General features: G+C 37.7%; 1 protein-coding gene across 1 annotated transcript in view; it reads left to right on the plus strand.

Annotated features, from left to right (window-relative positions):
- DISC1 (DISC1 scaffold protein) overlaps window positions 1–24,328 on the plus strand; it is a gene marked incomplete at both ends in the record, with an annotated part of 171,200 nt that overhangs the window by 145,682 nt on the left and 1,190 nt on the right. The window contains one exon of the mRNA XM_083350198.1: window positions 15,731–15,847. Within this exon, the coding sequence (XP_083206324.1) occupies window positions 15,731–15,847 (117 nt within the window). The remainder of the gene's footprint in view (window positions 1–15,730; window positions 15,848–24,328) is intronic.

Here is a 24,328-nt window from a genome sequence, read left to right on the forward strand (position 1 = left end):
TACGCAAGCCCCTTCACCACAACAAGGCAGTAATCCATGAAGGGGCAGGAAACCATAATCTAATCTATATAATCTAGGAAATTTATACAATATTTGAGTGTCCACAAAACAGAATGTTATCCTGATACCAGTATTATTATGGCTGAGGAATTCTGAGAGTTGAAGTCCACAAGTCTTAAAAGGGCCAAGTTTGAAGACTCCTGCTATAGATTAACATAGCCTCTAGACCTGGGATTTGATATACGGTATATGAAGGGCAAAGTCTTTAGAAAATCATGTACTTCTATTTTAAAATTAATTGAATTCTGTATTTATAGTACAAAGAATTGTATTGAGACTCTATGTTTTGCTTTCTTTATGAAGAGGAAAAGAAGAGAAATCCTATACAGTGGTGCCTTGGTACTCAATTGCTTTGAAACTCATTGAATTTGGTACTCAGTGCATTTTGACTGCAAAAAGTTTGTCCCTGTACCTGTCATTTGTTTAGTACTCAATGCACAAGCTGGACAGTGTCAGCTGTCTTACGACTCACTACATTATTCCTTATGGGGAAAAAATGTTTGGTACTCAAAAAATTTTTGGTACTCTTCATGCCTCCTGGAACCAATTAATGATGACTATCAAGGTACCACTGCATTATAAAGGGAGTTGAGCATTTAATGATCTGTTAAGCATAGTCATACTGTGGATCATGATTACATACAGTACCTCCTTGAAAAGGACTTGACTTGGGATAGTGTATTAAGATTTTTAACTTCAGTACAGTACAGTACAATGCAACACTACCTTTCCTGAGGATATTCTTCCTGTTGACCAATTCCAATTTATTAGTGCTGGAAATAACTAGAAAATTCAGATAAAATGAACATAATAGAAATTGGTATTTCTTAACTTGTTTTGTTGTGTTTCCATTCTGTTTTAATTATGCATAGGATAACCCATTATTATTTTTCTGAACAAACAAATCAGATCTTGTTATTCCAGCACAATCTCAAGCCACTTGTACTTAGATAAATTGACATGAGTGGTTCATGGCAGGATGAGACAAATTGATAGATACAAGTATAATAAAATGATCTCAAGTTTTCTTCTTGGCAGCACTAGAAAAATGGTATCCTAGATCTCAAAAAAAACTTCCTGCCTAATTAAGACACCTGAGACCTTTTGACGAACATATAGCTATATACAAAGAAAGAAGATTTAGGAAGGCAGGAAGTTGTAATGATTGTTGAACATTGCTGGTGTCTTATGTGGCCACAGCTGTAGGAACATTCTGCAGCTAACAATCTAATACAGGGGTGTCAAACTGCTGCGCCCACCCCAGCTCCGGCAATGCAAAAAAAGTTGGGATATGTCGCGACACATCACATGATGTGGCAAGTTTGACACCCGTAATCTAATAGGAACACCTACAGTATGTGAATCAGGAAGGGAGAGAATAAGACAGTTAAAGAACTATAAAAATCTCTATACAGAAATGTCTGCATAATTTGTTAAACTTATAATTTGTTAAAATGTATAATTTGTTAAAATGTATAATTTGTTATCTATATATATTAGAAATAAGCAAAATTATTTACTTAAATGTAATATCAAAGCACTGTAATTTAGAGCAGGAGTTTTCCATTTTTTCCCCCTGAATAACTCTAGGTTACTATAAGAATTTGATTATGGACAAAAAAATAATTACTTGAATGCAGTCAATTTTCTATCTTTAGAGTTTTGTCACTTGATCAGGGGTCCTGGTGGTTCTATTTTTAAAAAAAAATAGTTTTAGTTTTTTAAGTATCAGGTTCTGTATTTTGTAAATATGTGAAAAACTCTCATTTAGGTGAGAATAATGTACTGTACGTCTGTTTGGAAAGTTCCTGTCATTTTTCCTATTCTTCAATATAGTTACACATTTTATCAGCCTAGGAGTGTAAATATAATCCTAGTGTAGATCTGAAATAGATTGAGGCAGATTTTCTCAGAACAACAAGATGTTGTTGATGATGTTACCTAGTTTGGGTAATGAAATGTTTGTAAGAAAAAAAACAAGTTCACAACCAAGATGTATTTTATTGTGCTTTTTAATCATCAGCTCACAAACTTAATAGTAATGAAGATGTTTGATCCTAGCTATATATAAAGATCAACCAGGATTGGGAGAAATGGTTTTTTGTTGCTATTGAAAAGTGTGATATTTTACATCTCTAATGGTAGCATGCATTTTTCTTGCTAAAGTAGGATGGTACACTTGCTACTGATGTTAGGTAAAGGTAAAGGTAAAGGTTCCCCCGCACATGCATGCTAGTCGTTTCCGACTCTAGGGGCCGGTGCTCATCTCCGTTTCAAAGCCGAAGAGCCAGCGCTTGTCCGAGGACGTCTCCGTGGTCATGTGGCCAGCATGACTAGACGCCAAAGGCGCACGGAATGCTGTTACCTTCCCACCGTGGTGGTCCCTATTTTTCAACTTGCATTTTTATGTGCTTTCGAACTGCTAGGTTGGCAGAAGCTGGGACAAGTAACAGGCGCTCACTCTGTTTTTTTTTTATTGAAAAGTTTTAAAATACAGTTTTCCTTTAAAAAAAACCCCTTCCCCCTCCCTCGTCCCCCCCCACCCCCCCCTCCCCCCCTCCCTCCTGCCCCCCTACCTCCCCCCCTCCCCCCCTCCCCCCCCGACTTCCCAGAGCTAAATACAAGGTATATATAAAAAAAAGCAATCATAAACAACCATATACTAACAACTATAAATTCTAAAATCCATCACTCTCTAACTTATATAGGATAAAACAAACCTTAGCAATATTAAATATATATAAAAAACTAAAATAGAAAAAGAAAAAAGAAAACGAAAGAAGACTTATTCGAATGCTACATAAAACTTCTTAACCCTATACTTGTTCTGGATAAACTCAATCCATTTTCTCCATTCCATAATGTAACGTTCTTGCGAATGATCTTTCAAATAGGCCAAAATCTTCGCCATCTCTGCCAGGTCGGAAACCTTTAAAGTCCACTCTTCTATGGTCGGCAGTTCCTCTTTCTTCCAATATTGACCTATCAAAAGTCTTGCTGCCGTAACTAAGTTCAACATCAACTTAGAGTCCACAACTGTAGCATCAACAATTATTCCCAACAAAAAAAATTGCGGACAAAACTTTATCCTCCGTTTAAAAATCTTCTGCATATTCCACCAGACTTTTATCCAAAAAACCTTAACCTTCTTACATGTCCACCATATGTGAAAATATGTTGCATCTTCATCACCGCACCTCCAACATTTAGGCTGATAATTCGGATACATACTTGCAAGCTTTTTAGGATCTAGATGCCATCTATAAAACATTTTGTAAAAATTATCTCTTAAATTTTGAGCTTGAGTAAATTTTACGTTCCTCACCCAGATCTTTTCCCACGTGTCCATTGTAATAACTTCCTGGATATTTTGGGCCCATTTAATCATACAATCCTTAACAAGCTCTGTTTCCGAGTCAATCTCTATCAATGCAAGATATATCCGTTTAATATGTGCTGGTCCCTGATTTCTAATCTGCTTTATCAAATTTTCATCAGTCATTGTAAATCCATTTTTCTGGTCTTCTTTCCACCTGGCCTGTAATTGAATATATTGAAACCAAGTTTGAACAACCTTCTCTTCTCGCAAGAGGCTATATGATTTCAAACACCAAACATTCCTTTCCAAGCTTAAAATTTCCTTGTACGTAGTCACATCATGTTTGAAACCAGCATGTATATTTTCTATTGCGTGTTTTGGAATTGCCCACAATGGTATCTTGCTGCTTAGCTTATGTCTATACTTCTTCCAGACTCTCAGCAATGCCTGTCTTAAAATATGCATCCTAAACACAGTATCTACCTTCTTATCATACAACAAATATGCATGCCAGCCAAACAACAAATCATGGCCCTCAAGATTTAATAACCTCAATTGCGTCAAATTAATCCAATCGCTTATTCCTACTAATGCAGCAGCTTCATAATATAATTTAAAATTAGGCAATTTAAGGCCACCTCTCTCACGAGTATCCTGCATAATCTTAAGTTTAACTCGTGGCTTTTTCCCTGCCCACACAAATTTATTGATACCACGCTGCCATTCCTCCAAATTAGAATCTTTCTTAAGAATCGGTATCATTTGAAACAAAAATAAAAACTTGGGCAGGACATTCATTTTCACTGCTGCAATCCGTCCCAACAAAGACAATTGCAATTTTTGCCAACTCTCCAATTCTTTTTGAATTTTCCCCCATAGTTTTTCATAATTATTTTTATATAGCTTTGTATTAGAGGGCAACAAAATCACCCCCAAATATTTAACCCTCTTAACAATCTCAAATCCAGTTAATCCTTCTAAGAGAGCCTTCTGTGAAGTTGTCATATTTCTAGCCAAAATTTTAGTTTTCTGTGTATTTACTTTAAATCCAGAAACCTTCCCATATTGTGTTATTATCTCCATCAGGTCCACAACAGAGTTCTCTGGCTGGGTCACTGTAACAACCAGATCATCTGCAAATGCTCTCAATCTATAATCCTGATCTCCAACTTGTATCCCCTTAATTTTTTCCGAACTCCGAATCTTAACCAATAGTATCTCTAATGTTAACACAAATAACAAGGGCGATAACGGACACCCTTGCCTTGTGCCCTTCTCAATATTACATGCTGCTGTCAAGCTATTGTTAACTATAATGCGGGCAGTTTGTTTTTGATATAATGCCCTAATCGGCTGTAAAAATTTTTCCCCAAAGTCCATTTTATCTAAAACTTTCAACAAAAATTGCCAATTCAATTGATCAAAGGCCTTTTCAGCATCTAAAAAGATTAGCGCTGCAGAGATCTGGTTGTGCCTTTCCAAAAACTCTAACACATCAACTATATGTCTCACATTATTTTTCATTTGCCTACCACTAATAAACCCCGTTTGATCCCCATGAATCACCTGTTGCAGAACCCTCATCAGTCTATTAGCCAAAACCTTAGCAAATATCTTATAATCTGTATTTAAAAGCGATATCGGTCTATAATTTTTAACTTGAGTAGCATCCTGGTCTTCCTTCGGAATCAAAGAGATAAAAGCTGTTCTCCAAGACGGTGGCACCTTTCCCCCCCTCTGAATTGTCTGAAACAGTTCCTTTAACGGCTTTATCATCTCAAATTGTAAATTTTTGTAATAGGCCGCAGTCAAGCCATCCGTACCCGGCGCTTTATCCACCTTCAGTTCTTTAATTGCTGTAAGAATTTCTTCTTCTGTAATCAATTGATTAATCCCCTCTTTTTGTACTTGCGTAAGAACTGGGATGCTAGCATTCTCCAAGTATATATCAATATCTTTTACATTAATTTCCTCTTTAGTATATAATTTCGAATAAAAATCATCTGTCACCCCATTGATCGCCAGGGTTGATTCGGCTGATCTGGCTGGCTAGGCGGGTGTCCCCTTCCTCCCTCACTGCTCCATGTGCGTCCCTCCCGAAGCTGCGCGCTCGGTGGAAGAGGACGACCATCCCAGATAGAAGGAGTGTACCGATCTTCGGTCAAGGGTATACGATAGCTGCGCTCCCCTGCTAGAACCTCCAAACAAGCTCAAGGTCCATTTGTAGGAGAACGTAGGGCAGGCGCTCACTCTGTTACGCGGCACTCGGGATTCGACCCGCCAAACTGCCGACCATCTGATCGACAAGCTCAGCGTCTTAACCCACTGAGCCACCGCATCCCTTCTGATGTTAATAACTGTGTTAAAATTATTTATTGCTATCTAATTACTATTTTCTTAAATAGTTTTATTCTTCAATGACTTTGTTAAATAATTTTAATGGTCCAGAAAGCCATATTAAGCTACAAATGGCATATTTGGAGAATTTCCCCCCGTTACATTCATAAATACTCTCATACAGCTTACATTCCCTAACTTCAGTATAAATAAATGCTTGTTACCTACATTCATAAATACTAAGATGCTCTATACTTAGTATACTCAACTAGAAAAATATTTTTTCACTGATTCCGTGAGCATGTATAAACAGGAAGGTCAGCATGAAATGATATTTCCTTAGAATCAATAAAATGTTTGTTCAGTGGTAGGATGAGAACACACGTGTTTTTTTGTTTTTTTACTTGATAGTCTACTCATACTGAAATAAGCTCATCTGTTCTCATTGTGGAAAGGTGTAATATAAGGAGTAAAATATTCAGGGTAAAAGTAATTAAATTATACAAGAAAATTAAAGTGAGAAGACCAAGGCATGCGAGGATCAATATGTCTGAATTTGCTGAATTATAAGACAATAATACAATCTCTTCTCCAAATAATGGAAGCACCTTTTCCAGAAAAAAATAGATAATTGTTCATAGGTAATGCCCAGCCATTAGCAGTGACAGTTGCCAAGAGAACAGAGGCTGTCTCAGACACTTGGAGATATAGCATATGGTCTCCAGGAAGTAAAATTGCACCCCACTTATGATGCTCATCAAAAGCAGTAGGGGTGCTCAGAAGCCTAAAGGAAACTGTGAAGTCCCATCAGAAAACAAACTGGACTGTCACACTGTAATATATGTGACACTGAACAGACACAAATAAATTTTATCATAAATAGGAAATCTGCTTAACTTTTCTGGGAGAGGCTCCTTATACAGGTGAAACTCAAAAAATTAGAATATCGTGCAAAAGTTCATTTATTTCAGTAATGCAACTTAAAAGGGGAAACTAATATATGAGATAGACTCATTACATGCAAAGCAAGATAGTTCAAGCCGTGATTTGTCATAATTGTGATGATTATGGCTTACAGCTCATGAAAACCCCAAATCCACAATTTCAGAAAATTAGAATATTGTGAAAAGGTGCAATATTCTAGGCTCAAATTGTCCCACTCTAATCAGCTAATTAAGCCTTAACACCTGCAAAGGGTTCCTGAGCCTTTAAATGGTCTCTCAGTCTGGTTCAGTAGGAATCACAATCATGGGGAAGACTGCTGACCTGACAGTTGTGCAGAAAACCATCATTGACACCCTCCATAAGGAGGGAAAGCCTCAAAAGGTAATTGCAAAAGAAGTTGGATGTTCCCAAAGTGCTGTATCAAAGCACATTAATAGAAAGTTATGTGGAAGGGAAAAGGGTGGAAGAAAAGGGTGCAGAAGCAGCCAGGGATGACCGCAGCCTGGAGAGGATTGTCAGGAAAAGGCCATTCAAAAGTGTTGGGGACTTTCACAAGGAGTGGACTGAGGCTGGAGTCAGTGCATCAAGAGCCACCACACACAGACGGATCCTGGACATGGGCTTCAAATGTCGTATTCCTCTTGTCAAGCCGCTCCTGAACAACAAACAACATCAGAAGCGTCTTACCTGGGCTAAAAAAAAACAGACCTGGTCTGTTGCTCAGTGGTCCAAAGTCCTCTTTTCTGATGAGAGCAACTTTTGCATCTCATTTGGAAACCAAGGACCCAGAGTCTGGAGGAAGAATGGAGAGGCACACACTGCAAGATGCTTGAAGTCCAGTGTGAAGTTTCCACAGTCTGTGTTGATTTGGGGAGCCATGTCATCTGCTGCTGTTGGTCCACTGTGCTTCATTAAGTCCAGGGTCAACACAGCCGTCTACCAGGAGATTTTGGAGCACTTCATGCTTCCTTCCGCAGATGAGCTTTATGGGGATGCTGACTTCATTTTCCAGCAGGACTTGGCACCTGCCCACATTGCCCAAAGCACCAAAACCTGGTACAATGACTGTGGGATTACTGTGCATGATTGGCCAGCAAACTCACCTGACCTGAACCCCATAGAGAATCTATGGGGCATTGCCAAGAGAAAGATGAGAGACATGAGACTGAACAATGCAGAAGAGCTGAAGGCCGCTATTGAAGCATCCTGGTCTTCCCTAACACCTCAGCAGTGCCACAGGCTGATAGCTTCCATGCCATGCCGCATTGAGGCAGTAATTGCTGCAAAAGGGGCCCAAACCAAGTACTGAGTACATATGCATGCTTATACTTTTCAGAGGTCCGATATTGTTCTATGTACACTCCTTATTGATTGCATGTAATATTCTAATTTTCTGAGATTGTGGATTTGGGGTTTTCATGAGCTGTACGCCATAATCATCACAATTATGACAAATCACGGCTTGAACTATCTTGCTTTGCATGTAATGTGTCTATCTCATATATTAGTTTCCCCTTTTAAGTTGCATTACTGAAATAAATGAACTTTTGCACGATATTCTAATTTTTCGAGTTTCACCTGTATTCAAAATGTTTTTCTTAACATAAGATTTATAAACCACAACATGAACGATGTTTATACTGCTAGAGCACTTCACTTCTTGTTCAGTAAATAAAGGATTTATATAGATATGAGGAATTATAAGATTTTTTTGGCATGCATGCATATATTTATGAATAATTTCTTGAATGAGCTATAAAAAAGCTTTTCCCTCCTAGAAAATTACCCAGTTTTACACCTGATAGGTTTGAAATCTAGTTAGTATTTTTCAGTAGTTTGGTTAGCTTAGGGGTCTTCTATTTTAATCATATAAGACTTGTGTGTCAAACTCACGACGTCATGTGATGTGTTGCGACGTATCATGACTTTTTTCCCTTTGCTAGCAATGGGGTTTGCGCGGTTTTGGCGTGATGCATCTGGCCCGTGGCCCAGCAGTTTGACACCCCTAATATAAAAAGAACCCTACTCACCATTTCAGCAATTCAAAATGCTATATAAGCAATTAGACAAGACAAATAAGCCTGTATCTTATAGGTAGAAAATTCCACAAAGGGGAATATTGGTAGCCCAGGGTTGATATGAGGGGTTTTTGGTGCTCTCTGAGCTGACTTGTTTTCTTGCAGACATTTCATTACCAAACTAGGTAACATAATCATTGCTAGAAAAGAGTGCAGTTTGCTGTCAGTTTATATTCTAGTGGCTTGCCTGTCAGTGTTGGAAGGGGTGATCTTAAGAGATTCTTTAGCTGGGCTGTTTGCTGTTAGCTTCTTTGGCAGTTTCTTGATTGGGGTATTGTTTACTTGATTGTTGGTCTGATGTTAACCTTGGAGTTAATCTATGCTGATCCAAGCGCTTGGATCTTTTTGTTCCTTTGTGGGCTGGGTGATCACAGCTTTCGCATAGTCTATAGAAGTTGTTAATGTCTATGGGTCTATTGATGGATGGTTTCAATAGTTCCAGGCTTCTAGAAATTCCCTGGCATTTTTGGACTGGGCTTGGTCTAGGATGGTCACATTTCCCAATTGAAAATATGGTTAAATCTACCAATGAAGGAGTATATTTGTGACATAATCAGTGCTAGTAAGGAGTGCTGTTTGCTGTCAGTTTATATTCTGGTTAAATCTGTCTATATCAGGCATGTCAAACTGCTGGCCCACAGGCCGGATGAATCACGACAAAACCACGCCCTCCCCATTGCCGGCAATGGGTAAAAAGTTGCGATACGTCACAAGACGTCACGTGACGTCGTGAGTTTGACATGCCTGGTCTAGATGTTGTGAACTTAAAGAATTTTCATCAGGTCTTCTGACTGCTATTTGGTGTTTGTGGATGTGTTCTGCCAACTTCTGCTTATTTGTCCTACATAGTGGTTGTTGCAGTCCTTGCATTGTATGTTGTCCTGTTTTTTCCTTCTAGGGTGGTTGGAACTTTTGGTCTGCTTAGGATGTTTTAAAGGGCTTTAGTTGGTTTGTGTGCTATGCTGATTCCATATGGTTGTAGTAATCTATTGGTGGTTTCTGAGGTATGTATAGCACTGTAATTCTTTTTAGGGTTTGTGTTGGTTATGCTGTACTGGGTTGAGTGGTAAGGGACTTTTTGATAAAGTTGCATGGCTATCCATTTTGTTGGAATGTGTTGTATAGATGCTCCATTTCCTTTTTGTGCTGTTCCGGATTGGTGCAGTGTGTTTGGACTCATCTAAATAAAATCCTTATGCAGCTTCTCTTGTGGGAGGTTGGGTTGTTGCTTTAGCAGTGGAGCACCTGGTTAGAATGGCTGGTTTTTCTGTGGACTTGCTTTTCACTTGTGTTTCTACTTTGCTGTGGTGGTCTCTGCTGATCAGGATGTCCGGGAAGGGTAGTGAGTTGTTGTTTTCTTCTTCTCTAGTAAACTGGATCCCTTTAAAAATGTTATTGATGGTTCTGTGGGTTCTCTGATTGGTCCTTTTTTATTATATTTGAATGAATGAATGAATAAATAAATGAATGAACCTTTATTACCAAAGTACAACATGTATACAGTAAGATTGGCTGAGCCAGTTGTATTGTAAAAGTGCTATGGCTTCTAGACATTGTATCTGCAACATACAATGTATGGACTGGATGAATGCTTAGTATCCCAACCTATCCTAAGCAATATGACCAATAATTTATTTGAATGTATCAGCATTATCTGTTGTCTCCCCCTTTCCTATTTTTTTAAACATTGTCAAACATAATGATTTTTCCTAGTCCATCATCTGCTTGCGTCACCTTTCCCCAAAATGTGACCATCTTGCTGATCAAGGGAGCAGTTAGCTTTTATCTGGCCCAGATCAGATTCACTGGTTTTCATTACATTCAATAGTACTCATAGAAACCTTTTTTAAATATATAATTTGAAGGAATATAGCTTCTTTCCTATCTATGCTCAGCTTTCACAACTATTAGAAATATCAGATCAGTTCCTTGAGTACCGTAGTTTCTTGCTCATTGTAAAGATTTCTCAGAAGAATAGTGTTCTGGCACATTTATTAGCCTTTAATAGACAGACCTTGCTGTAGTCAGCAACAGTGAACTCCTTGGATTTCTGCTACTCTCTTGGTGGAGCAGTGGGCTAATGCCTCCTTAAGTAACACCAGCTGCCTGCAATTAGTGCAGGTTCGCATCCCACCAGGCTCAAGGTTGACTCAGCCTTCCATCCTTCCGAGGTAGGTAAAATGAGGACCCAGATTGTTGGGGGCAATTAAGCTGACTTTGTAATAATGCCGCTTGGGTGTGTGTGTGTGTGAAAGCCCTAATAAGCAGGCATATACATAGAATGAAGGCTACTGCTAAGCTTGTAAGCTGCCCTGAGTCTTCGGAGAAGGGCGGGTTATAAATGGAATTAAAATAAAATAAAAAATAAATAATTATCTGATCTTGTAACCCTCGACTGTTTCAAAACTCTGCTTGATCATTTCACATTTCTCTCTCTGTGTATGGCTGTGTTCTTCTTTGTCATTCTCTCCCAACAAATATTTATTTCATTCTAGAATATTGTTTCTAGGCAGTTTCAATACATTATTTTTATCTTCCTTTAACCTCATTTCCTTCTGTTCTGACATTTCTCTTCAGCATTCTTATCTTACCTAGCAATCTTTTCTTTCCTGGTTGTGTGGGCTCCACATTTTGCTGTCATCCTCTTTTGCCCAAAGCCTCTTGCCCCATGCTCCTTTACCTCTCCCTCATAAGTGTCTGTCAGATGGGGGATGAGGAGAGTCTTCTTGGCCTGCTACTTCAAATGTCCTTCCTTCCTTCCTTCCTTCCTTCCTTCCTTCCTTCCTTCCTTCCTTCCTTCCTTCCTTCCTTCCTTCCTTCCTTCCTTCCTTCCTTCCTTCCTTCCCCCAGATTCTTTTATGTATATGTTTCTAAACTCTACCTCCATCCTAAATTAATGTCATTTCCTCCCATTCTACCCACTCTGCCATTAAATTACCTTCAGGATTGGGACTAATTAAAGTGTAACCTGGAGCCAGCTGGTCTGGGATACCCCCCCCTTATTTTGTGAAATGAAGATAGCAGCTTCCTTTTGCTATAAACAAAGTTTTTCTGCCATCTCCCAGCAAGATGGGCATCTAGTCAACCAACCAACCAACTAGCTATAAGTAACTAACTAAATAAATAAATGCTGTAAAATTTAGAAGGTCTGAAAACCAGCCATCTTCATAAAACAGGGATTCATTTTTACTAAGGTATATTAGGCTCCTTCATGGAAGCAGAGTTTTACATCCTCACAATGTTCAGTTTAAAAATATTATTTTTAATTAACAGAAGAGACTAGAGAAGTTTCCAGAATGACAGGTCGTTGCTTGTAACAGTAACAGTTTTAGACTGCCATTTGGCTAACATACTGACAAGGAAGTTTTTTGAACATACACTGACTGCGTGGCAGAATTCCACTTGGGAAATATTTAAAATACTGTAGTTTCAGTGCCACTAGCTTTTATATATAATTAGTAGATCAGGCAGATAAAAAAATTGCATTGATATTAACAAGCATAGGACCCGCTGAGACGCATTTTAGTTACCTATTTTTGAAGTTAAAGTGAGAAGGTTTTATGTTGCTTTTAAAGAGGATAACTGATAGGGGTGACATAAAGACAAATGTTTACCTTTTCATTTGAGCTATGCTCTATTTTGTATCAGCTCTGGTCTATTAATTTCTTTGGTTAAATCAGTCAAACTTTGGAAATAAATAAAATAATGTTTCTGATTTAAAAAGGAGATTAGCTCCAGTTATTAAAAATATGAAATTCTGACAGCAAAAGTACTTCCACAAGAAAAAAATCTCCACATTCCATTAAATAGGTTGCATTTGGTTAATTTTAATTTGCAGAGGATGGTGTGGGTGGTACCAAGAGTAGGATTTCCACTCTTGATCTGGACTTGGGACTTCTATTTATACACAAAATGACTATTATGGGGTGGGGGGGAGGGAGAGAGAGAGAGAGAGAAAGAGAGAGCAGACGGGAAGAAATAATATTCAGGAGGAAACTGGGATAACATTCCCCTTCCCAAACCTAATGAGTCACACATTCTAGGCCAGAGGTAGGCAACCTTGGCTCTTTTATGACTCGTGGATTTCAACTCTGAGAGTTGAAGTCCATGAGTCATAAAAGAGCCAAGGTTGCCTACCCCTGTTCTAGGCCAAGGTCATAATTAATTATACATTATATTTTTAATTGCATTTCTTTTAAAAAACAGATAGGTATGTATGTGTGCATGTATCTATGTTCATTATTATTTCTCCTAATATGCCTACTTTTTGTTTCTAATTAAATTTGAAATAACAGTTTCAGTATACACATTTTTATTTTTATTTTTTATTTGCTTGTATATCATATTTTTCTTCCAAGGAATGTATATAAACCATATTTTATATTCCTGTCAGTTCTTAGTGGAGCTATAATGGGTGAATTTGCACAAAATGCTTGATCAAGAATACAAGATGATTATATAAATTAAGCATTTATACATGTAGCTTGTTTGTTTCCACTCTGTACCTTTGTTGCTAGCACCATTTTTAAAATAAATAAAATAATAACAGGAAAGATTTAAATGGGATGCAGTTTTATTCAGAGATCCTGATTCGTAACTCCAAAAGAAGCCGGAGTTCATGAGTGAGAAAAAGCCATGATTTAAAATCTTAGTTTGTAAATGAGTAATGAGTCACTATCTTTGGTTTGGATGACATATGAGAGAAACTCTACCTGATTTAGCAAATATGCAAGCAAGAAAGATCAAAGTAGATATATTCATGGTGAAGACACACCCAGTTGCTCAAATCATCCATAAAACTGCATAGATAGCAGAGATTTGCATATAGTTTATATTTGCTTGTATAATCTGAGATTTAAACCGTATGCTCAAGTATTATGGTTTGGACTTGGTAGATAGAGAGAAGATATGAAGATAGCAGACTTTCAAAAGGTCACAACTTTCACAATGTCTAATTTTGTTTATAGCAACTAATATTTTCAAATCAGTGTTGGCTGTCTCTACTGGGATTGCAATGGGAGTCTGACCTATATCCATATATAGTGGTGCTGTTTGCTTAGATTCAGCTAAAGCACTCGATAAATCAACACTGGAATTGCAGCTTAGTTTCTATACTTAAATAAAATATTGCCCACTTTGAATTATCATGGCTTTACTTGGGTGAAATCCTCAGAGAGGAAATTAGATAGGAGTTTCTCATTTTCATTACTTTCATTGGTAAGTGTGCATTTATGAGCTTTAGCTGAAACCTTTTCCTACCAACTTCCAGTATTTAGTTCAAATAATAGTTGTGAATAGATCATATTCCTAAATATATAGCTTTATTCAGCATTGATTTTCAGATGTACATGCTTCTTGATCATTAGCAATCCATTTGGCAATGTGTGTTTTCAAGAAAATAAATGATTTCATGAGTGGTTGCCTTGTAAATCTGTAAATGGGCAACACTTACTGTGTTGATAGAGCTTGCTAGTCATCAAGGTATTTTCTTAAAGCTCCCAATTTTGTAAATTGTTCAGGTATTTCCCCCCTCCCCTCAATATGCGAAATCCTTATAAATGCCGAAGAACAACTTAACAGTTTGAGAGATGAATTGTTCATTGTTGTCTTTTCATTCAACATTTATGATAATGGAAATTCTCCTCCTCTTCTTCAGTCTGATTGTCCATGCTTTTAAAAGCTTATGCTACATTGACACCCAATGTAAACCTATCTTCTAATACAGGGGTGTCCAATTGGTGGCTCGTGGGCTGGATGTGTCATGTGCAGGCCCCACCCACCCCAGCTCCGCAAAGGCAAAAAACATTGCGATTCATGATACATCATGTGATGTGATCAAGTTTAACACCCGTGCTCTAATAGAATTTTATGGGATAACATTAAATCAAATACAATTATTGTAAAGTTGTATAGGGACCATTTTAGGGATTCTGAATGTCAAAAGTTTGCTTTCTAAACATTGGTGCCTCCTGCAAAATCAGATTATTTCCTTCCTTCCTTCCTTCCTTCCTTCCTTCCTTCCTTCCTTCCTTCCTTCCTTCCTTCCTTCCTCACTTCCTTCCTGCCAATTATGTTTAAAATGGAAGACCAGTTAAAAGAACAGTGAAAAATACTTATATCATTTTGGGGAGCAATACAAATCAATCAGGAAGAAAGAGAGTGCATAATGCTTGATAGGTACAGTATATAAACATGCCCAAACCAGTCTGAATATCTGTGTAATGGACCATAATAATTAGACTATAAACTATTATAGACAGCCTACTTGTTTTGTATTAATAATTCAGAAAATAATTAAATGTGAAAAAGCAGAATCTCAGATTGTTTGGTGTAAAATTGATACTTTGACATAGTTCCCAAAATCACAAATTACATTATGTTTCCATAGGCACATGGAAGAATTGCTTAGACTCTCAACAGTTCCAGTGAGCAGAGCTATCATAATAATTTAGTGTGGCAACCATGGAATTGAATTTGCAGCGACATTTCTTGCAGCATTAGTTGGATATCAAGCACCACTTTCTAAATTACCAAACTGTATAGTCTAGAAAGAACTTTACCACCTTAATAAGAACTAAGGTTTAATCTCCTGTTGCATAAATTACAGCTTGATAAGTGTGGAAGAAATCCATTGATCCAATTATATATGAAACCAATGCACAGCAAAGAGACTTACATAATCAGCTGAAAGTATGCATGTGGAGAGAGAGAGAAAGAGAGAGAGAGAGAGAGAGAGAGAGAGAGAGAGAGAGAGAGAGAGAGAGAGAGAGAGAGAGAGAGAGAGAGAGATTGAGAGATTATCTCTTTGAAATAGCCTCCTTAACATAAGGTTCCTAGATACCCTCATTTCAGATATGTATTTTAGGGTAGACATGCTGCTGTAATGTTCCATTTGCTTTTGAGCAGAGAAATATTATCAAACACCAATTATGGTAATAACAGAACGTATGACAACCATTTCCTTTTTCATATTTTTTTTATCTACTTTCAGGAATTTGATATGCTTTCTACAGACTTTACAGAAAAATGTGAAAGAATAAGTAAGAAGCTGATATTTTTGGAAGACCAACTTCAGCTAGCAGTCTGTAGCTATGACGATGATGACCTTGTTCATATCCTTTTTTTGACGTGCTGTATTGAGTACTCCAACAGAATGGGTTGCATTCAACTCATGCATTGAAACTTGCCTTGTGTGAATCTTGTTTAAGTTAACTATTGTTGTATTTGGTTCCTAAAAATGTAAACTAGCCAAATAATGACAGTTTAAGAACCACTGAATCGGATTGATGAGAAAGAACTTTTTAAGAGATCTCTTAGTACATTTTTGAGTGCTATAAAGCAGCAGCTGCCAGACTTTTGGGCACCAGGGACCGGTTCTGTGGAGAGAGATTTTTCTGTGGACCGGAGGGGACGTGGTTTCGCATGCTGCCTGCATCCCGTGGATGGGGCTTTGCTTGTTTGTGCAGCCCAGTTTCTGGCATGCAGCAGACTGGTGCCGGTCCATGGACCAGGGTTGGGGACCCCTGCTATAAAATAAAAGTAATGAATTCCTAGTTGCAGCATCAGCTAGGAGACTGGAAAAGAAAGCCTTGTTTCATGAGCATGCATCTAAAAAAATATTTTTAAAGGGAAGCAGATTAGCTCATGCTAAGCATAGAGTCCCAGTAAATCACATAATTATTTGTGCTCATCTCATAAAGGTTCTTTATCTGAAGTATTGGTCATTTGAGAAAAAAGAGACTTTGGTTTAGTTCTACTGAAAGATTCCATCATGTGATCACTTTCCTCTGCTACCCTAATTTCCATACTTCTTATAACTTTTTCAAAGACAAAAAAATCATAAAATATCTATTTAATATTTATGTATTTATTTATACTAATCAATCCCGTCTGCTTTTAATATGCTACCCCACCAGGGTTTTACAATGGGAACAGGCAAACAGCCAACTCTGACTTTTTCCACGGGTCTCATTGGAAGAACCAGAGGCTGTTACTAGAGACAACTTGAGGTGGGACACTATTTATCCATGAATTCAGCTGGAGTCACGCCTAACTTGATGATGTTTCAGTCAATTAACTAATGTATCAAGAGTGCAGCCTTGGCGCCTAAAAACTACAAAAATTGTCATTGGGAAAGAAAGAAATGGCAAGATGCTACATAGCACAATATACTATGTAGAATGAGGCACTTGTATTCCAAACTTCTCTGTATGTATGATCCGGTATACAATCTACATAAGATAAGGATAATGCTTTTTATCTCCTTAACCTTTGTTAGTGAGTGCTAGTTCCGTTCATGAACTTCCTTCAAAAATATTTTTTTTATTCTATCCTTTTTTAAAAAATCTTATGGCCGTCTCTTGTAATTTACTTGTTACCTTGCTCTCTTCATCCAGTAACAGACCCATTTTCACTTGTCTCAGCAACTTGGGCATCTAACTTTCCCCCTGCTTCTGCTTCTATATTCACTGTGCTCACTGTCTCTGGCTTCAGGGCCTTTACTTCCCTCATTCTTTTCTTTACCTCCACCATCATAAACAATTATTATTAATTAGATTTAGCTCCCACCTTTCCTCCAAGAGTTACATAGGGGTCTCCTTTCATGTTCATCTCTACAAAAATAATCCACTCAGGAAGGTTGAGCAAAGCCTATAGACTTTAACCGGAGTATTCTTAGTTACTATACTGCCATTTTTAACTAGGCCCATGAACCTCAGTGACCAGCTTCTCCATTGTATCTGTTAAGGCAGGGTCCCCAGTAGTAGACCCTGACCTGCTGGCCACCAGGCCACGGGACCCCCTCACTTGCACTACCGCCATGGCCACAGGTCCCAAAAACAGGATGCTGCACCACAGGGCGCAAAAACAGGCTTCTGCTCCCCTTGGGGCATGAAAATGGGACACTGTCATACCTCAGGGCATGGAAACGGGGCACCGCTGCACCGTGAGGTGCAAAAATGGGCTGCTGCGGCACCATGGAGTGCAGAAACAAAGTGCTGTGCCATGCAAGAACGGGGCAGGGCTAGTGAGTATCACACGGGTGCTAACACCATCCTCTTTGCAGCATGTGTGTGCTTGAGGCCCTATGCACACACACGGCCACATATGCATGTAAAATGCTTCCCTCTCCCTTTTTCTCTGGTCCACCAACCAACAAAGGTTGGTGATCTCTGTATTAAGGAGTGGGGTGACTCAGCAGACATTTTCATAAGAACAAGCAAAAGGCTTGTTTGAGTTTGGTTGTAACAAGAGGCTTTCCAAAGGTTGTCTTTGCTTTTGTGTAAATATGTCTGCACTGAAATTTTTGCACTTATTGCTTTGCACTCAGATAATAGTTTCCAAGTTTTTTCTATCAGCCATCTAATATGATTCTAAATTACCAAATGGATCAGATGTATTCCTGAGCAGTCAATTCCTCAGAGTCTATCAGAAAACCATTTATCTAGAGCTCTTGAAACTGCATGAAATCTTTTCACTGGCTTGATCTAAACTAGGTCAGATTAAAATATTCTGTTTTTTATAGAGGCCACAAAAGTTCATCTGAACCGCTTTTGTGCTAGTTGAATGGCATGCTAAATATGAAAAATAGATAAATTCTTGTTAATATCAATTCTACAGTCTTGTTATTTCCAAGCTACATTTTTATAATACCTTCTGTTAAATGTTACAGTAGAGTACTGTGAACAGTAAATATCTGTTAACTGTTATAAAGTTGTATGGATTATTAATATTTGGCACAAATATAGTCATATTATTTTTGAAGAAGCTATACATTGCTAGTAAGGAAATTACTAATTTTGATATTAGATTTACAGTAATCAAAACATGTAAAAATAGCTCAAATTAGATTATCCAGAATACTATATGCAGTTTATGTTTCTACTATTAATGACCTCTAAGAAAGAAAATGCACTTAGCTGAATTTGTAGAAAGATGGATAGGAATCAGCCACTTGTGTAATGTTGTTCCTGATGGCCACTACCATCTTGTTCAGCTGAACCTGCACACAGAACTGATACTCTTGTGGCACTTTTTTATGCACTGTGAACACTACTTTTCCATGATTCCAAGTCTCATGGTGACATTTGCTATTCAGGGATGGTTGCACACTGAAGAGACATGCACACAATACCAGGGGATAGCAGAATAGAAGAAAAAAAGTGAGAAGATCATATAGTATTAAGATCCCAATATCAAAATTGAAGGATTATGACATAAAAGCCAGTTATAGTAGTCCCAGCACACTGGGTGCCATACCAAAAAATCTTGTTTGGCACATAGAAAATCTGCACATTGACATTTCTATCTGTCAATGCAAAAGTCCACACTGTTTATACTATATTTGCAAATACTACACCAATGCATTATGCCGTCTTAGGTTCTTGAGAAGAGCTTAATGCAGTGGTGAGATTCAGCCAGTTCACACCACTTTGGTAGAACTAGTAGTTACTTTTTGTTGCCCAGGCCCAGAATGGATGTCTGAAGCGGTATCCACACAGAGAACCGGTTGTTCACATATTTGAATCCCACCACTGGCTTAATGCGTATGAAAGCCAACACCAGTTAAAGAACTGGCAATGTGATTTCACGTTGTTATGAACAGATAATAATAAACAGACAAGCAGCTGCCATTCCAGACTTAACAATTGTTGATAATAAAGACCCCAAAAAAGTCTGGATAGTAGACATGGTAGTACCTGGAGACAGTAGAATAGAGGAGAAAATCACAATATACAAAGACTTGAAAACAGAAGTAGAATAACTATGGCAAAAGAAAACAAAAGCGATAGTGGGTGCAATCCCAAAACATCTGGAGCACCATTTGAACACTATCAGCATTGACAAAAATCACCATCAATCAATTGCAAAAAGTAGCAATTGCTTGGGATAGCTTACATCTTGTGATGAATATTATTAAACATACCTGTCTATCCCAGGTCCTTGCAAAATACTCAATAGCTGGATAAAAAAATGCCATATCCAGTCTAAAAATCTAGCTGGCTACACACCCAACCATAATCATTTTCAGCTATTCAAACACTGTGCATTAAAGTTGTATAAACAGCAATACAAGACAGCACAACCCCATTCTGAATGTATGGTGAGGGGGTATTCTAGAGACAGCAAGATCTTTGATGGCTTCATACATTTTAAAGTGCAACCTAGCCTTGCAAGCTGATGTGTGGGTGCCACCTCCCAGAGCTTCTAATGTTCACATTAAGTGTTAATTGGCATGGAAAGTGAAATGGGCAAAGGAGCTGGCAAACATCATGTTGGAACTAGCTCTTAGCAATGGCAATTGCTTCAAAAATGCACAAAGTAGTTCTGGTGGCAAACATACACAAATCCTAGCTATTTTCATGCCTGAGGCATACATTAAGACACATCAGTTCTTGCAGATGGCAAAATAGGTCCCCAGTTCTGAGTATGACTAAGACAAAATTGGTTTAATAGACAGACAAAAGACTGCATCTCTTAAAAGAGAGATTAAAAGATTGCTTCCAAGTGATCCAACTTCCTGGTGCTGTCAAGCAAGCAGTTCTGCCAATATTTAAACATACTGTGGGTTTGATTAATACTTAAATTTCTATTAGAAGGAATAAATCCCAGATGTCATTGTTTTTTCAATCTACATTTTAATGGCAGTGAATACTGGAATCAACCAGCCTGCTAGCAGGAGCTGAATAACACAACATAGATGAAGCCAGAAGCCAGCACTAATGCTTAACACTGAATATTTACCCAGACCCACTAGGGATTTTTATTTAATATTGTAGCTTCTCAAAGTAAATATTAAGCAGTAGGTTTCACATTTGGCAGATGGAAAAAAAGCAAACAACCAAATTAAATTACACCCTTAGACTTCCTTATGTGGCATAAACCCCTTGGATTTCATGGGACTTACTTCCGAGTAAGTGGTATTGGATGGTATAATGGTAAGCTTGCATGCATCCTTGCGCCTGATCAATATATTTTGATAAAGCTGCCAGAATTCAGCAAGTCTGCAAAAGAGCTCTTAATCAGTTGAAAAGCATACGAAAACAATCTGAATTGTTAATTGGAAGAGCGAAGAGCTGAGGTAGTATACTTCTGGTGTCTAAGGAGCTGACGAGAGGTGTTATTTCAGTGATAGGGAGAGCCCTAGCATTCCCAATAAAATTAAATGGGTTTTATATTGCAATTTCACAGTTATTTGGTGTCTTAATTAGCAGTTATGATTTTGTCAGACAATTTGAGTGCTTGTAATAGTTGGACTAAAATAAGGATTGACTCGTCTAATCCTGCATGTACAAAGGATTCCTTTTTTCACCATGCTTCAGAAAAAAGCTTCCAGTAGCTTTCTGTAATGGTTATGAATTACTAACTGATGCCTTTTTTTGTAGAACTACTGTTTTGTTTTTTTAAAACAGACTACAAACCATATTTGGAGGGAGGTGTGTATGGAAATCAGAATGCCCATCCCTGTTCTTTTGTCTGGTATGATATCATTAGTGGTGGGATTCAAATATGTGAACAACCGGTTCTCTGTGTGGATGCTACTTCCAGAAGTCCATTCTGGGCCTGGGCAACAAAAAATTAGCTACCGGTTCTGCTGAAGTGGTGCAAACTGGCTGAATCCTACCACTGGATATGATATTCTTTTAACTAAAACAGCTAAAAAGAATATCATATGCATAGAGCCTTGGTGGAGCAGTGGGCTAATGCCTCCTTAAGTAACACCAGCTGCCTGCAATTAGTGCAGGTTCGCATCCCACCAGGCTCCAGGTTGACTCAGCCTTCCATCCTTCCGAGGTAGGTAAAATGAGGACCCAGATTGTTGGGGGCAATTAAGCTGACTTTGTAATAATGCCGCTTGGGGTGTGTGTGAAAGCCCTAATACAGGCATATAACATAGAATGAAGGCTACTGCTAAGCTTGTAAGCCGCCCTGAGTCTTCGGAGAAGGGCGGGATATAAATGGAATTTAAATAAATAAATAAATAAATAAATAAATAAATAAATAAAAAATAGTCTCTTGTGTAGCACTGAGACTATGCATTTATTATCAGCTTAAACCTTTTCCACCAGAGAAATTGCTGTCTCTGAATAACCGTGTTATAAATCTGTATAGCTGAGAATCTGTCCTCAATCCATTGCTATTCCCTGAATCTTTGGTCATGTTAGTATTTACTTAGTAAAATGCTCCCCTGTTTATTTGCCTTCTCTTAGCGAGAAAAGAGAAGGAGCAGAAGCATTTATTTACTTTTCCAATATTCTGAATTGGTCCAGAAGTAAAAATGAAAGAGTTCTTAGGTTAAATTCAACTCTTGGTGATGCCTGGTGAACAGTCATAGTATGTAGCTCTTTTGATTTCTTTGGATTGCCTTCTGGGATGTTTTCTGACTTCCTAATCTTGCCTACAAACCTGAGATTTCCTGGTGTATTCACTTCCAAGAACTAATCAGATTCAACCTTTGTTGCTTCTCTGGAGATCAGTTAAGGTCCCTTTAGTTCAGAGGAAAATTACCAAGGTTATACTGGGAGGATGGAGGTTCATTGAAGTGACTTTGTTCAGTGGTCCACAAAACCTATCAGTGAAACTTATTACTTGCTGCTAACTTCTTTGTTTCCTTGGAAGCAGAGAACTGAAGCAGAAGGAAGTCAGGATCTGGAACTATCCCCAGATAGTTTGTGTAAATGTAAGATGATGATGGATTTCTGACACAGATGGAGCATCATCATTTTGAAGATTGTGTGGTGTGTTTGACAATGTTTTGTAGAACTCTGTACCCATTTCACCACCCCTGTAAAATTAAAAAGGTTTCATTGGGGGGGGGTCAGGGTTTTTTTAATTTTAAGGATCTGAGCAATATTTCTTCAATGAAAAATGAAAATCTTTAAACACTGGGTGAAAATTTGCACAATGTTGAACTAAATTTTTAAAAATGTGGATGTTGACTTTTTATGAAGTAAAATGGCTTTACTTAACCCAGATATCAGCCAAGAGAATTGTCTTACATAGATGGGGGGGGAAATAAAATGGATTCCAAAAGTGAGTTATCTTTACAGTATTCCAATACTGTGGAAAATGAAAAGATGGAGCACTGTGTTTCAATGTGGTGTAGATTTAATAATATTTTTAAAAATCTGACCTTTGTATATATTAATATTCTCACTGAAACTTGCTATGTGCTGTATCGATCTTCATTTTTATTTTCTTTTTCAATTTATTGTTATTTTGGGTTTATTATTACTGTTTTATTATTTTTGTTTTTCATTTGTACAATAATATAGGATTCTAAAATTAAAAAGTGACATTTTACACATGCATATTTGGAACATTACAATTCCTTTTAAAAATAGTGTAACTCAGTAAATTTATGTAAATTATGGGGGATGGAATCTTCAGAAGGCCTTAATAGAAACAAGTTGAAAAAATGCTTTTTAAATTGGAATGTGGGCTGAGATTGAAAATATTTACATATATTTTCCATGATTCCCTTCTGATTCCCCCATCTCCTTCCTGGGAATTTTTACCCCCTCCCAATTACCTCTTAAGACCATATTTTTACCTTCACATATATATATTTTTTAGCTGAGATTGTGGGAAAATACTGTAGGTAATGTCCAATGTACTTTGTACCCAGCACACTTGTAATCAACCCATATATCCAGATCAGAGAAAGCATATGTACTACTCAGATCAGCTAGCAAAAATATAGTTTGATGTTTATATGTTAAACATCAGCAAACATCAAAACATTTAACTGGAAAATAGGATAAGACAGGCAAAAAAAAAACCCCAGCTCAAGGAGAGAGACGTGAATAAGAGGCAAGAATTTACATTATCCATGAATTTATTTATCTGTATTGTGCAAGGCTCGATCTGAGCCAGGGTATTGCAAGGACACCAAACATGCTGCATGAAAAGGAGTTGCTTTATTTAAACAGCACAGAATCCGGCCTTGGAAAGGAGCAATAAAAGGGGTACAGAAATCAGGCATTTTTATGGAAAACTGGTCCTTTGTGGGCCATGGAGTTTGAGTAGGTAAGTGTCCTCTGTGATGCTTATTTTGGTGAATATGAAGTTCTGCTGGGAGAAGGTTTTAATTAACTCTATTTGAGTTTACAGGTCTTCTTCTTTGATGTGTCAATTAAGTATGGGTGACTTATTTGGGGGTTTAAGGAAGTTTGAATAAAGAATTTTGCTATTTTTACTTGATTAACCTAGTTTCAGATTGACTGTCTATTATCTAGCGGAGACACGATTCTCAGTTCATTGTGGATTTTGTTAATGTTTAAGGGAAGATGGAGACAGTATAAAATATAATAAAATATATTTTGATATAAAACTTTCCACAGTACCTCAAAAGGCACAGAACTTTCGAGAGCCACTGGAAAAAGTGCCGTAGATAAATAGCATGGCTAGTCCTAAAAGGAGTGGTCCTTGGTTATTCCACTTTTAACACTTTGATGCACATAATGACAGCTGAGTAGAGATGGAAGGCACAACACCAGGTGATCCCATCCCTCCTTTATTTTGCACCATGAAAGAAGCAATTTGCCAAATGGGGATGAAATCAGCAAGCTTTGTCTAATGGATCGAAAGC

The sequence above is a fragment of the Vipera ursinii genome (assembly GCF_947247035.1).
Source record: "Vipera ursinii genome assembly, chromosome: 1".
NCBI classification, from domain to species: Eukaryota; Metazoa; Chordata; class Lepidosauria; order Squamata; family Viperidae; genus Vipera; species Vipera ursinii.